General features: G+C 56.5%; 1 protein-coding gene across 6 annotated transcripts in view; it reads right to left on the reverse strand.

Annotated features, from left to right (window-relative positions):
* Window positions 1-573: 573 nt before the first annotated feature.
* Window positions 574-15,533, reverse strand: part of PRDM11 (PR/SET domain 11) — a 70,636-nt gene continuing 55,676 nt past the window's right edge. For 3 of the 6 annotated variants that reach the window (XM_079103019.1, XM_079103018.1, XM_079103017.1), the window contains exons 6-8: window positions 8,328-8,515; window positions 3,824-4,450; window positions 574-2,788 (exon numbers count right to left, since the gene is read on the reverse strand). In XM_079103019.1, coding sequence (XP_078959145.1) covers window positions 624-2,788; window positions 3,824-4,450; window positions 8,328-8,515 — 2,980 coding nt within the window. In that variant the 3' untranslated portion in view covers window positions 574-623. Of the gene's footprint in view, window positions 2,789-2,869; window positions 4,451-8,327; window positions 8,516-12,408; window positions 14,361-15,533 lie in introns of those variants that run through there. The other 3 variants (XM_079103020.1, XM_079103022.1, XM_079103021.1) reach the window with 3 other exon arrangements.

Below are 15,533 nucleotides of genomic sequence, written 5' to 3' on the forward strand. Positions count from 1 at the left end.
CAGTTTGACAAACACCTATGTTTGTGGGACGGTGAAGGAAATGAGTTAAAAATCCATCAGGCTGAAGTCGGGTTGGGGAAGAGGACACACCCCAACCCACACCACGGAAATCGGAGACCCGATTCAGCCGAACCAGAATGTCAACGAAGAAGCCAAGAACCCCCCCACCCCACCCCACCATTAAACCCAACAGAATAAGGGTGAGAACATAAACCCCAACCCAGCTGCTCCCTCCACCCCCGAATGGAAACAGAAACAGAAGGAGCTACCTAGAGGTGATGACAGAGACCCGTCATTCTAGCTTATGCGGTTGGTGACCGGGCGGGAACACGCGTGGCCAGCACATGCTTCTGCAGTGGAATGAGTCACCATGGAGGTTGAAGCTGCCAAGTATGTGGACAAGAGTCGGTTTCCGACCTTATTCCTTTCTGAGAGCTCCCAGTCGCTTCGGGTGGACGTGTCCCCTTGGTTTTTAAAAATTTTTCAGTGTGAGTTTTATATATATATATATATATACCTATATATATATATATAATATAATATATATTTATATAATATATCAAAGCTTATGAGTATAGATTAAAAAAATATTCAACAGCTTAGTGAACTCTGCAGTGCGCCGCCTACATGTCTGGGTAGAACTCTGGCCCGGGGTCCGTGGCCTGCAGCACCGGCTTCTGCTCCAGGGCCGACATCCTGCTGAGGACCTCGGCGGACAGCGCGTAGCTGTTGCCCGACTTCTCCTCGAACCAGCTGTCCAGGGCTCGCTTGGCGTCGAAGTTGGCGATGGGCGGGCCATTGACGGCGATGGTCAGCAGGTCGCTCAGCTGCTCCAGGGTCAGGCGGGAGCGGTGGTTTTTGCGGACCCTCTGGAGGGCGCTGCGGCCTTTCTCGCAGCACGCAGTGGACGTGGGGAGGACTTTGAGGACCTGGATGATCTTGTTCAGGAGCGGGAACCTCTGCTTGTACTTGCAGATGTGGCTGATCAGGTCTTTGAAGCCATTTTTGGTGTAGTAGTCGGCCTTGAGCTCACGCCACTCCGTCAGCAGGCTCCCTCGGGGGTCCAGCCCTTCCTTGCAGACGTCTCGGGAGAAGGTGGGGATGGCCTCCAGGTGGTCAAATATCTGCACCATGTCCTCCCTGCCGTAGCTGACCAGCTCCTCGCTGCTCCTGGGCCAGGCGGCCAGGTCAAACACCTGGCAGGCTTTCACGAAGACCCGGCTGCGGGAGTCGAACCTCTGCGCCAGGATGACCTGGGTCTTCTGGCAGATCTTCTCCCGGATGGACTGGAATTTGGCCTCCGCCACCCTGAGGTTCTTCATGGCGATCCCGTTGAAACTCTCCCGGAAGTTCTCCTCAAATTCCTGCAGGTACTCCCCTGGGGAATCGGCCAGCCGGCTGATCTCCTGGATGGCCTCCTCGATCTTGTCGTCCACCTGGGACACCAGGAGGTACTCACCCTGGAAGACGTAGGCCAGGCGCGAGAGGACGGCGATCACGTCCAGCAGGAAGTAGATGAGCTTGATGGACTGGTAGTCCATGAGGAACTGCAGCAGGGCCAGCGCGATGGCCGAGGCATCTGCTCGCTGCGTCTGGCTGCTGACGTCCTTGAGGTGGGCCACCACCTCCAGGTAGTCCTTGATGAGGGCATTGAGGACATTCTGCTCACCGATGACCCAGCGCACGGCCCGGATGTCCCCCAGGAACTCGGTCTCCTCGCAGAGGGTGGCGGCCGTGGAGCGCAGCTCGCACATGAGGCGCGGGGAGTAGCGGTAGAAGCTCAGCAGTTGCTTCAGGTTGTTCTCCAGCTCCTCCAGGCAGGGCAGCTCCTTCCCACTGATGGCGTCCAGGATCTCCAGGTGGGGCCGGTGCACCATGAAGGGCAGGCAGAGCAGCCATGGCAGCGTCTTGCGGATGGTCATGAACATGCTGGCCCGCAGGCTGGCCGTGATGTTGGCGCCGTCCACGCCCAAGCCCACCGTTGGCTTCTCATCCTGCAGCCGGATGCCCAGGGTGGTGAAGGCGCGGTCCAGTGCCTGGAGATAGCTCTCCGTGCTAGAGAACCCCAGCTCCTGCAGGGACAGGAACTCCGTGGCCGGAGGCCCGTCGCTGCTGGTGTACTGGACGTACACGGCCACTGTGTCAGCCAGCAGGTCATCGCTCTGCCCATCCAAGATGATGCTCAGGCAAGGCGACTGGCGGATGCGCTCCACCAGGTCCTCCCGCAGCGCCCGGGCGATGTGGTGGATGAGGATCTGGCAGTCTCCCTCATTCATGTACTGGTCCACCACCTTGAGCTCGCACTTCCTCAGCAGCTCGGCCAGGGGCCGGAAGTCCAGGTAGGGCCTGCCCTCCAGGGCCAGGTGGTAGGCGGTGTTGAGGAGCAGGGTCATGTTGCGGCACATCTCCTCCGTCTTCTCAGGGTGCATGCGCAGCTTGTACAGCTGCAGACACTTCTTGTGCAGGTTGCTCTGGCTGTGCAGCTTGATGGTGTGGATCTTGAACTGCTTGGAGCCGATGATGAAGGCCGAGGTGCGCGAGGACTGCACGGTGTACTGGCGGCAGACGTGGCACCACATCTCGTTGAGGGTCGGGGAGTACCGCAGGAACCAGAACTTCTTCAGCCACTCCTGCTTGAAGCGCCGGATTCGGCGTCCGGTGGCCGAGGACATCTTAGACGGCTCATCAGTTGTGGGCATCATATCATTGGAGACGGATTCGTCTGCTGAGTCGACCTCCTGGTCATCGTCCTCCATGATGGCGGGGCCAGAGACCATGCTTTCTGAGGCTGGAAGATAAATGTGAAAGAAACATTTACGCCCTGTGGAAAGAACATCGATTTTCCCCAAACGAACGGGAAACACTGCCTTAAAGGGAGAGCGCGCTGCAGCCTGTGGTGGATGGAACCCCAGCCGGGAATTCATTTCCAAGACTCCTGTTCTCCACATGAGACTTTTCCTCTTTGTGGACGGTCCATGGTGGCCTCTGGTCACCACCCACCATGTTCCAGGCTGCCTGCCCTCACCACCCCCTGTGGGTGCTTCGGAGATCGCAATGTTCCATGTCGGCTGGAAAGACAAACTGGAGGAGCAGAACCGATGGAGGTGCACCAGACATCCCCAGGTCACACGCGGAGGGCGGGGGCTACTGAGGCCAGAGGAGCCGTGCCGCCTTGGAATGAGGAGCTAGGCTATGGCCCCAGGGGACTTTGGGGTCAGAACGCACTTGAGCTCAGACGCATGCTTGAGTAACTACACCACCTCACTTGGAACTAAGGGGTGTGGCTAGGGGAGGAGGTGCCCGTGCACAGCCCAGCCCTGCCGCAGAGGTGCACTGATAACCCACCCCGGTTCTTGACTAGCTCCCCGAGATCCGAGCACCAGCATGGAAGGACAAAGCCATGCAGCCAGGTGCCCTGGGCCCTAAGTCCCATCCTCTGAAGGCTCTTGGTGGGGAGCTAGGACCATGTGGGGCAGGACAGACCTGACAGAAGACAAGGATATGTTTCAGATTGAGTCTGGGGAGCCGAGAGGGCTTCCCAGGACACCCTGATGGGGCATGGGGACAGAGAGACACCAGAGAAAGGAATGGGTGAAGAACACAGACACACCCCTCCTGCAGCAGAACTTCTTTTATTGACAGGGAGGACACAAGGCAGCATGGAAGCATCCCACCAGAGCCGCGAGCAGCCCTGCCGTGGACCCCTGAAGATGGGCGCCTCAGGTCCCCCAGAAGGCGGCTCCAACGGAGGCCCACAGGCCGCCCTCCTCACAGCCCCTGTGCACTCTTCCCTCCGGCAATAACCGCATCCACAGCCACTTACCTGTGGGGTCAGAGAACTCTGGGAGCTCCAGTACCTGCGGAGGCAGAACAGGGGGCTCTGGAAGCTTCCCAGACTTAAGCATGTCTAATTCTGCCTGAAGCTCCCGGACCTTCTTCTTTAGGCGAATACAGTTAGGGCAGAAGGAGGTGGTGGGCAGCTCATGGGCGTCGGACGCCAGGGAGGCCTCAGCGGGGCTGTCCGCCTTGAATGACGAAGGCTCCTCTTCTTCTTCCTCCAGCGTGCCTGGATCCTTGGCAACCCCTTGGGGAGTCTTCCAGTCCCCTTCCCCATGGGTCCGGCTGATGTTCTGCACGCCGTGGGTCACGGTGGTTGTACACCGACCATAGGCATCGTCCTGGTACTTGGGGACTTTCCTGATGACCAGTGAGGTGCTCAGTGCCAACTGGTGGGCTTCCACCTTCGCAGACTCCAGAGAGGCCTCCAGCACATCCTTGAAAATGAGGTCGATCTTCTTCTTCTTGGCCTGGGGGTGCACATCCCCCTCATCAAAGCCACGCTTGTAGGGACTCTTGCCCTGTCTCAACACAGGGAGCTGAACAGGACCCCTCAGGTCTTCTGGGTTATTCAGAGCCTGCTCAGACTTCTCCCTCTGCAACCTCTTCTCTCCTAGGAAGGAAAACCAGGGTGTAAGGAAGTGGGGAAAACCCCCAAGTGGAGAAACCAACAGAAAGAAAGCAGAACTTCTGCAAGGGGTCAGCTGACACAGGAACAAGCCTTTTGGGGCAGGCGTGATAAACCGAATTGGTGGATGGTGAGCACTGGTCCTAGGACCCGCAAAGTGGAAGGAACGTTTTTTAAAAGGCAGTTTCAAAGAAGCCTCATGCGTATAAACTCTATACTTACAAGTTGAGAGAAACAGACAGGGGAGGGTAATTGTGCCTTCTTTCAAAAGGACTTGCTGTCCTTGGGAGAGGAAGTCCCACCCCATCCAGCTGTGTGGGTGGGAACATCCCTCAGAGCTGAGTGAGAACAGATTCCCCCAACCCTAGAGGCTTCCTTTCCAGCCCTTGCAATTAGAAGACGGCTGCTTTGACTTGGTAAAAGGTTCACAGGCAACACCAGGAGCCCCACTCCTGCCTTCCCCAGGGCTGTTCTGGAGATGGCCTGCTTAGGGAAAAGTCTGTCCCCTAGCTACGGTCTTTTCTAACCCTCCTAGCAATCAGAAGACCAGGAACATGGAAGAAAGCATGATCTGTGATTCTCACTGATGACTAAGCCTGGAAAAAGAGGGGAGACAGGGATACCCACAGTTGCTGAAGGCTCCAAGATGGTGACCTCCAAAAAGATAAAGGACAAGGTAGTCACAATGACCCAAAGCAGTCTCAACATACAGCTGTTTCCTCACCTGACATAAGATGTTTCCTTTTCTATTTCTTTCTATCATGTGAATTACTTCAATTTCCTTTTAATTACTTTGGGATGCTTCCAACTTTTGATGAGCTCCCCAATAATAAATTATTTTAGCCTGACTCTTTAAAACAGCCAGCATCATATCATAAACTACCATGGAAGTGCTGATACTCCCTGAGGATAAGACACTAAGGAAACAGAGGAATTGCTTCAGCTTTCAGAAAATTCCAACAGCTGTCTGTGGAGCTTGGAAATCTTAAAGGCATCTTAGGTGAGGGGCAGAAGCCCTGGCTGATGTGACTGCAAATGACTTGACCTGAAGATCTACTGAATGAGGCTTCTCATGGCTGTATTTTCTAGAGGCCAAGGGATCTCAATTCAGATGTTCCATGCCAGGCAGGTGCTATGCCCTGCCCTTGGTACAATTCCAGGTTTCCTACAGGTGACAACACAAAAGGGATGACCTGTTCTGGATGCCTTTTGTCATTCCTCACATGAATGCTTAGAGAACAGTCTCATCTCCAAGGCTTCTTGGAGATGGCTCCCTAGCCTGCATTTCTACATCAGCTGAGCTATGGAAAAGAGGAGAAATGAAGAGCACTCTCTAAAAAAAAAAAAAAAAAAAAAAAAAAAAAAAAAAAAAAAAAAATCCAACACATTTGTCTTACAGATCAGAAAAAGCACTTGCCCATTTGGAATCTCTAAAAATCAAGGGCTACCTTTCTACCTTCTCATGGACCAGACAGACAGCCATCAGCTGGGGAGATAGGGAGGTCAAGACCAGAAACCACCAGGGATTCCTCAGGTCCCTCTGTGGGAGGACAATGCCATCTGAACATCCTAGGGTGAGTGGGAGGCTGTTTTGGACTTAAGGTTCCCTCCCATGAAAAACCTTTGGCCAGAAACCACTATCAGACATTGTGAAACTGATTCCAAATTCTCCCAAGAAATAGGGAGGAAAAAGACCCAACCAAACCCTCAAAGTAGGTCAATGACTCTAAGTCAATCATAGAACAACTTTTTTGAATATGAGCATGAGAAGCATCCTGTCCTTCTAAGATAACCACAAAGGATTAATTTAGACTCTCTTCAGGTAAGTTCTGGGCTCCAATGTCCCTATCTAATAAAGACTCATAACTCACACTCTGGCCTGATTTGGCATACCAGTCTCCAATGACAAAGAAACCTCCTTCCAGGAAGTGTTGAGCAAGGGGATCGCCTTCGAGATCATGACTGGCAATGCCAACCTAAGACACCACTAACGCACCAGGGACAGTCAAAGCAACAAGCTACAAAAACACTCATCTAAATACCACTAAGCTACATGACTGCACCCAAGGGCTTCGTTCAGGGCTGAGGACACCCACCGCTGTGGCATGTCCCACTGTGGCTTTCAGTGTCCTCCCCACTTCCTACTGCTCAGCCTGGCCAGTCACAGAAACGCCTTGCTCCTGTATCTCCCAGCTCTGGACATCTCCCTTCAAGCCTGTCTGTCACACCTCTTTTAAGCCACCACTCTGGGGAGCCCACTCCCTCCTCTGAGTGGTCCCCTTGAGTCTCAGCTCTCTGAAGATGATGCAGCTTGAGGTGCTTTGGAGAAATCGCTGGGGACAGAAAAAGGACATTACAAATCCAGAAGAAGGTTATGGCCAAGGGATGACACCTGCATCCTCAGATAGGACTTCTCCCGGTTTCCTTTTCTTCTGGTGGTATGCTTCTTTTGGAAACATCTTGAGCTTCTTCGTTCACTTCTTCTTTGTCCATGCAGCAAAGACTTATTGAGGACCTACTAAGTTTCAGACACTTTCACAGGAGGCATCTCCAGAGGTCAAGTGGATGCCACAGCAATCTCAGCCTGGAAGCGTGCCTTCCCCAGTGAAATCGGCACGAGCCTGGCCCCCGGTTCCAAAGAAGGCAAGATGTAAGTGTGCCTACTGGGTCCTCTCTCACTGCCATCAGTCACCAGTCACCTTTTACCAAGCCAGGCAGCAGCTGTGCCCTCTTTCCACAATTGGCTTTGCTCTGATTTGTCTTTAAACATAGCTTGACCTCAACGAGTCACCCCACACCTGCACCAATCATCTTCTGGGTGACAGACTTCAAATACGCAGGTTGATCAGAAACATGCTATGGTGGGGCTTGGGCATTGCCTGGGTTCCTGGGACCAGATGGACTCTGGGCATTTGGATGTGTGGTTTTAATGGAAGAAGTTCCCCTGGAGAGAAGGGCCTGGACTTTCTACCCTGGCCAGGCGGAGGGTGGAGTAGGAGGTGGAGGCCAGGGGCTGGGCAGTTTTAAACCACATTCAAATGACTCATTTTCATGGAGCCCGATGGACAAGCAGCCCACCAGCCTCCTCGGGCCTGAGACCCCTTCCCGCTCCCTCCCAGCTTCTTCTTCCAAAGCGGCTGTTCTTTCACATCAGTTCACTAGGACAGCCAATTGTGAGCCCAGGAGGAAGCCGGAAGAGATTGGTTTTGTCTGAGAAGCTATTGGGATTAGAATGCAGGACCTGGAGTCCCACAGCTGTGGGCGGGAAACCCAGTGCTGCCTCCCCAGCCAGGTGACCAGGCGGGTCCCCGTATGTCCTAGATGCCCTTCGCCCGTGTGTAAGACACGGCTAATTGTCTACGCAGGATCATTACTATTAGAAGGTTTCACAGGGGCCTTCACATTGTTCTAAACGTGGTCCCCACGTGGCCCCACCCCGCCCTTGGGGGAAGCTGCCACTGTAAGGGTCACACGGGAGCAAAACCCAGCAAGCACGCGGTGAGCATGTAGCCAATGTCCTCTGTCCCTGTGACTGCCGAGGTGTTGGCAGAGTGTGACATCTTTTCGTGAGTTTGGGCTGGGGGAACGGGCTCAGTGGGTCAAGCCTCCTGGCTTGGCTGTGGGGTCGCCTCTCCTCCCCACGCTCTGAGCTGTGTGGCTGGGGTTTGTGAGACCGCCGGCAGGGGAGAGAACACCTGGGCTGGCTACTGCCTGGCCTGGACCCCTGCGCAGGTCTGGACCCCCCAAGGTCCTGAACGGCCCCGTCCTCCCACAGCTGGGGCTTGGATTTGCTCCTCCTCGGTGACCTCTGAAGACCGGGGGGCCCAGCGAGGCCCATGGGCCTGGCCCCGCGGACACTCACCTCTGGCCAGGTTGCGGTGGATGGTCTCCTGGGACATGGTGTGCAGGCGCTTCATGTAGTCCTGGCTGTACCAGACCCGCAGCCGCTCCCCGGGCCGGATGTCCCTGCACGCCCGGAAGTAGATGCGCTCGCCGTGCTGGAAGGCCAGCAGGTTCTGCTCCCTCTCCTCCCGCGAGATGACCACGTACCTGGGGGCGAAGCGCACAGGTGAGAACCGCGGCCACCCCAGTGGAGGGCTTGCCAGGTTGGGTGTGGGCACGAGAGGTGACAAGTCCCCAGGTTCAGGGGAGCTAGCTCCCTTACTTGCAGGGGTCCCTGACCCTTCACAGACCTCCGAAGGTAAGGGGTCTTTGGGCTGTTTTCAGTATCTCACAAAACCTACCAGAAAGAACCTTCACGACAAGGTACCCGGGAGAGTATTCAAAAAATGTTGAGACTCAAAAGTCTTCACAGAATGTCCAATGGGAACAGAGGAGGCAGGGGAACAAGAGACAATGAAAGGTTGGCAGACACTACTCAATCTAACCAAATGATTTAAGGTCAGAGAGACTCAGAGAGGCTCAGTAACTTGTCCAAGGACACACAGCTAACAAACAGGAGGTTAGCCACAATGACTCATGGTTTCTACGTGGGTATATAAAGCACCAACTCAGCGTCAGATCCAAATGATAAGATAATAACGTGTATTGGCAAAGGTGGCATAAGCGGCATCTCCCACAGTGGTCACCTGCACAGCCCTTTGGGAAACACACTGGCAACACAGATCCAGAACAATCAGATACGCTGGGCACGGGTGTGCCAACCTCACAGCCCACACCCTGCATGGCTTCACTATTTATAGAGTGTCGAAAACCGGAGTAAACGATGTACATTTGCACGACGGAATGTGACTTATCCACAGAAAAGATGTTTGCAAAGAATCTTCCATCACGTGGCAAAACTGTGCCAATCTAACGCAGTGAGAATATCAGAGGGAAGTGTCGTACCCGAGGTCCCAACGACGCTTTAAAAACCAGCCCCTGTACACTGCTTGCAGGACACAGACCCGCATCCTCGCTGTATGATCCATGCCAATCGGATTTCTTTGTGATTTTCTGGACTTTACAGATTTCCTCAATAAGGATTTTTTTGCTCTTACTATTTATGTCTCCAAGATAGAAAGAAAAGAAATAGACAAATGCTAATTCCAGCATTGGTGGTAGGCACAGAGGCCAGCAGCACTGGGGGTCAACACTAGAGACACCCAGGGACAGCACCCGCATCCTCACAGCCCCTGACCTCCCCTCAGAGGTCCTGCAGAATCTACTCAAGTCTGCCTCAGAGGGGGCGTGGCCTCAGAAGGCGTCCACTGGGACCCAGGGAATCGTCCACTGACAACGGAACATAGCACAGAACTCAGAGGAACTAAGAACCAGCAGAGGGAAGAGAACTCCAGCTTTGGCAGCTTTCCCCGAGAGGCGAGTCCACCCTGGGAGCAACCACTTGCATCTTGTCCAGGATCTTGGCCTCAGAGCATCTGCGTTCTCATTAGAATCAGACACCAGCTTCAGTCTCCGTAAGCTGTGAAAACCTGGTGGCTATTTCCAAGCCCCCCACCTTGATGGTGTCAGCCGAGAACTTAAAGAGGACCCTGGCCCAGAGATGTCGTCCCTGGTTACAACTTTCCAGTCCTAATTCTCCAAATGCAGAGCTGGCCTTTTCTCCACACATGTCCAGGCTTTTTCTGAATATATGAAATAATTTCCACTCCCCGATTTAGTTAGACTCTGGGATTGGACATCCCAAAATAATCAGCCTAGTAATTTGCACTGAAGGCAACAGCAGTGACGCCAAACATTTCCACTTCATTCATCCTCCTTCTCAAAAGTCCCTGGGATGGCAGAGCACAGCGGGAGGAGGACACCGTCCCCTTCTCCCCTCCTGTCGCATTCTAAAGGATTCACGCTCGAAAGGATGGAGTCATTTCCCCGTTACTCAGCTTTCAAAGGAAAAGACAGCTGAGGGACAGGTAAGTATCAGAGATCCATTCTTGAGAGTGTCAAAAGGTTGAGAAAGATTCCAGCCAGTTTCCCCTTCCACCCCTGGGGTTTCTCCACTCAAGAACCAACGTGTAGAAAGAGCATCCCAAGCCTTTGTGTAGAGCGCGAGGTATTTTCACAGACAGACCTAATGTGTTCTGTATCTTGTATTCGGTTGTTTTTAAACTTGGCATTTGAAATTCGAAATATACGGCAGCTCTCGGTGAATCAGAGCAGAGTCCCCTGCCAAGACTGTGTTCGTAGGATTTTTGAGGTACAATAAATCCTCTAGTTACGTCTCCTTTTTTTTTTTAAGTATTTTGTGCTAATACCTAGTGGCCTGGTCTAGTCTCAGAGTCCTGCTGTCCCCATTCACAACAGTCCCTCCGTGAAGAGCCGTGTCTGTCCCCTCACACGGGGGCAGGTAAGCAAGAGCCCTCCCTGCGGAGCACTAGGCTCCCAGGTAGTGAAAGGTCTGGGGCTCTGAGTGGCCGGGTCACCCCAGTGTTGGAGAGGAGGCTCTGAAGAGCAGGTAGAAGACGCCCGGCCGGGGCTGTTGGGCAGAGCGGGGGTTGTCGGCCAACAGTCCGTACCCCACCTGCAGACGCGGCACCTCTGAAGCCGTCGAGGGGCAGGCGGGGGTTCTGCACCAAATCTTCCGTGGGGATAATGCGTTATTTCATTCCTGCCTCCTTGAGGGCCTCGGGTACTGGACACGAGTGTCGTCCACTGTGTCCTGTCCACGGCACCATGTTTTCTAGCTAGGTCAGGAAATGACTGTCGGTTACAACTTGAGAAAAATAACCCACGAGGCATGCGCTTCACGGGAGGGGACCCGCGAAGGCCAGGCTCAGCCTGCTGCTCTCCCGCGAAGAGGAAACTGTCCCACCAGGGAGGTGCACCTGGAGGACGGAGAATGGGCTGGGCCCTGCACCCCTGTGAACTAGCTTCTAGGCTGGGAGGGACCTTGGGCCCTGCACCTGCCCTCCTGACGGAACCTGCCCTGACCTTGGACGGAACACCTCCCAGGCGGCCAGAACGCATCCCCACAGGAAGCTGGAACTGGCCCAGTTCACAGCCACACACGGGTCCCCTTCCTCTCCCTGTCCTCACCTGCCAGCCTCCTGGTCCCCACTGATGCCAAGAGACAGATATGGCCCTTTTCCATCCCAAGCTGTGGAGACCCTTCACCTCTCTGTCCCTTTACTCCGACCTCCACTTCAGAATTACAGCTTCTGACTTGGCCCCTTCCTTGGCCCTGGGACCAGAAGAAGGAGCTGCTAGGCACGCTGATCTCAGGGGTCGTGGAAACCCCAGGCCCACTTTCCCAGCACCGCTGCCCCTCCTGGAAGTGGGGGCAGCCTTGACTTCCATGGCCATCCTGCAGAGGATGGTCTAGATTCCAAAGCCAAAGGTAAGTTAGAATCATCCAGAAAGGGGGTGCCTGGTCAAGACCTGGGGATTCCTGCCTGGGAGAAGCTCTGTGATTGGCAGCAAGCCAGGGCAATGCCCTGGCCACTCTGCCGAGGGCACTCCCACGGGAGCCAGAGGAAGCCACTTCAGTGGCTTTGAGAAGCCTCAGATCTGCATGCACAGGCCTCACCTGCAACAGACTGACACCAGGATCTGCAGGGACTTGTCCCCCAGAGGTTCATGTCTCAGGGTGGTCCTTAAAGTGCACTGGCAAACGATAGCCCCTGATGCTTTGGGCTCTCCTGCCAGCAAGGATGATCTTCCCTTGGAACCCTGAGTTAACTTTTAGGGGACACAGGGCCACACTGTTTAGTGCCTTCCCACTTAGGTGTCAGAGAGAGGAGACACAACGGAAGTTCTGATAGGTGGGTGCTCTGCCTCCCTCTGACCACACCTTCCGTCCCTGTCCCCTGAGGGCCTAGCCCAGGCTGGGCACAGTCACCTGAGTGTGTGGGGCCAGGGTGAGCAAGGACCTCTGGAGCCCTGTCCCCAGCAGGCCTTCCCGTCACCTAGCCCTGCTCTGGGCCTGGAGGTTTCCACCAGAAGCGAAGAAAGAGCGTACACACCAAAGAAAGATCCCGGAGCCTGGCTGTGCTCACCATGTGAGAGCAGTTTCTTTTTATTGCCATCTTAACAAAAATACTCGGGAAGGTGATCTGGGATCCAGCAAGGAGGGCGGGCATTCCAGGCAATGATCAAGGCCCTGGGCTGTTGGGCAGGAGAGTGTTCAGTTTGGGGGGCAGGAACCCCCAAAGAACCACAGGGTGGGGGGATGGAGCCAGGGCACAGGGACATGGCAGCTGCCCTCGGCTCTCCCTGTGTGGACGAAGCTGGGTCTGGGTTCATAAGCAGCACCCCAGGAAGGGCCTGGGCAGGCGCTGGTTCAGCAGCCTCCCAGCCCCCACGGTAGCCCTGGGAGGCAGGAGATCTCCCAGGCCAGGGAGCAGCAGGAGAGAGGCAGAGGGGCACCCCCGTCCCGACACCTGCCTACCTCTGAGAACCCAGGTCCCCACCCCAGGGAAACAGGAGCCCAGAGCTGTGAGCGGCTGGAGCTGGTGCGTATGCAGCTAAGAAGCAGAGCGAGGCGTGCTGGCGCAGACGGGCTCCGGGTCCCTGGAACCTGCTCTCCCCAGACATGGCCCTGACACCAGGGCCAGGGCCCAGTGGGAGACACGCCTGATTCTGCCATCACCCCCAGGCCACCAGGGGAGCCGAGGCAGGGGCAGAGGCCAGGCAAGGAGCAAGACCCCTGGCCCCGACTCCAGATGTGGGTCTGGACAGGGCAGCTGGATAAATCCACAGTCCTGGCCTCCCACTAATGGGCTATGTTACTTGTCACCTATGGAATGCGGATGGTAGAGATAATGTCTGACTTAGCTGCCTCTCAGGCTGTCCTGAGAACGCCCTGAGAAAAGCATAGAGTGCCCTAAGAACGTAAGACCTCCGCCCCACTCCACGGAAGGCAAGCACAGCAGCCGAGCACACGCACTGCACCAGGGCCAGCCAGGGCCAAGGCAGGCACCCCACGGGGCTCAGAGCCCCTGCCAGGTGAGGACGGACCGCCCATGAGGGCTGAGCTCCCGCGTCCTGGAGCCACGCCCATTGGAAAGCAGCAGGATCAGGGACCAGGATCAGGAGGTCGAGGCAGAGCCCTGAGGCTGGAAGCGGGGTTCCCTTGAGATGGCCCCCCACACTCGCGCTCCCGCCCGCCAGGTCGCTGCCGGGGGATACAGACCAGGAGGAGGAGGCGCCTCCAGGCCAAGCAAGCAGCAAGCAGGGGTTTTCTTGCATGTTGAACCTCCGTCAAAGGTGAGGAGGGGCTGGACACAGGCTCCGGAGCATGAGGAGCCGGCGGCACTGGGCGGGGGTGCAGCGCCCCAGAGTCCTACAGGGGTCACTGGTCCTGTTCCTGGACCCCAGAGACTGGCCACCGTCTCACAGCCTCCCTCCGTGTCTCCTAGCACAGCCTGGCCGGGCTAGAAACTGTGCTTTCTCTTCCGAGACCTGGTAGTCCGCGTGGGGGCTGGTGCTGGGGGAGCTCGCGGGGCGTCCGCGGGGGGCGCCTGGGCTGGAGGTGCGGAGCCTGTGGGGGCGGCGACTTCTGGCCCCTGCCGACACGCCTGGACCCCATCCCGGATCTCTGTCAGCGTCTGGCACATCTGACCGACACGGCTGGTCAGCTCGGCCATGGCCTGGCCAAGGACGTGCATGCTGTTGGCCATGTCCTGGTGCACGGTCACCAACTCCTGGCAGAACTGCCGGAACACCTCGGTCTGTTGGGCGTGGATGTGGAGGAGCTGCCAGTCGAGGCCTGGGGAGGGTGAGCTGGGGTGCGGCCGTGGGCTCCTGCAGGCCGCCTGTGCCCCAGGCGAGGTGCTGGGCAGGGCCTCCGGCTTGGGGCCCACGGTCTCGGACTGGTCCGAGGAGGAGGAGGAGCGCAGCAGGGTGGGCCTGGCCAGGTGGGCCTCTTCCTCTGGAGACCGCTGCAGGGGCAGCCGCAGAGGCTGCCGCGAGGGCCCAGGGAGCTCCTCATCTTCATCATCTTGGGGGACAGAAGCAGAGAAGGACAAATGGTTACCACAGGGAGCAGCGGGCAGCGCTGGGTGTGGACTCACCCGTGGAAACACCCAGCTCCCCCACCCTGCCAACCTCGGCCTGGACTGGCACCACCCACGCAAGGCGCGCGGGCCAGGCACCCCAGGATAAGGATGCATCTCCTCCCGTGGCAGTAGCCGCATTCTGGGGCAAGAGTCCAGCCCCAGCGACAGCATGTCAACCCAGTGGCTCAAGACCTCCGCCATGTCACTTCACCTCTGTGATCCACTTGCTGCAAAGTACCGTCAAAGATGTCTCTACCCACCTACTAGCCCCTGGGCCACCCCACTGGCTCGTTAAAGACGCAGGTGCCTTGCAGAGCAGAGTGACCCTGCCAAGGGCATCAGTGTGCTCTGGCTGTGCGCTCCAGCCTCCCTGAGGCCATTTCTGAGTTGCCTGGGGCCACCTGGTGGCCGTGCTGGAATCTGCAGTCCTAGATGGCTGCAGGGTGCCCACAGACTGGAGGAGGGCGGGAGGGACAATAGCAGGTGGGCGGAACTGTGCAGAGTGAGCCCCACCCTGCCGTGCCCCTCCCCCCAGGGAGGTAGCCAGCTCAGGCCCAGGCGCTGCATCCGAGTGCTTGATCATGTAGGGACCATCAGACAGACTGCCACCTGCCACCAGATACAGGGAGGGGACCAGCCCCCAGACATGCAGGTCTCAGCTTTCAGGTGACAAAGTCGTGGGCTGATTGTCATGGCAGGAATAAGAGCACAGACAACCCTCCCTGCCCATGTCCCAGGGCTACATCCAGAACCAGCCCTGGGAGATGACAGGAAGGACGATAGTCCCAGGGCTCCCAGGGTCTCACTGAAGCCAGCACAGTAAGAGCCCAGTGCCTCCTGGTCCTGCTCGGTGGGACAGCAGTCACCCCCCTGGAATTCCAGAGAGGGCGAGAAGGCATGAGGCCCCTTCGGTGAGGCTACTTCCTCCCTTGCGAGGCCTCAGGCCACTGAGTGTCCCTGGCGGGGTGGGGGTGCTCCTGCTGGTCAAGGTTACTTAGGCTTCAGGGAGATGGACGGGTTGAGCAGGGCAGGATGCAGGGACTGGGTTTTACTGAATGTAAAATTTTTCTCCTAATTGGGTGGAATCAGCCCAAGACTGGGAAAGCCTGACCCAC

Source organism: Sciurus vulgaris (genome assembly GCF_902686455.1).
Source record: "Sciurus vulgaris genome assembly, chromosome: 11".
Lineage (NCBI taxonomy): Eukaryota > Metazoa > Chordata > Mammalia > Rodentia > Sciuridae > Sciurus > Sciurus vulgaris.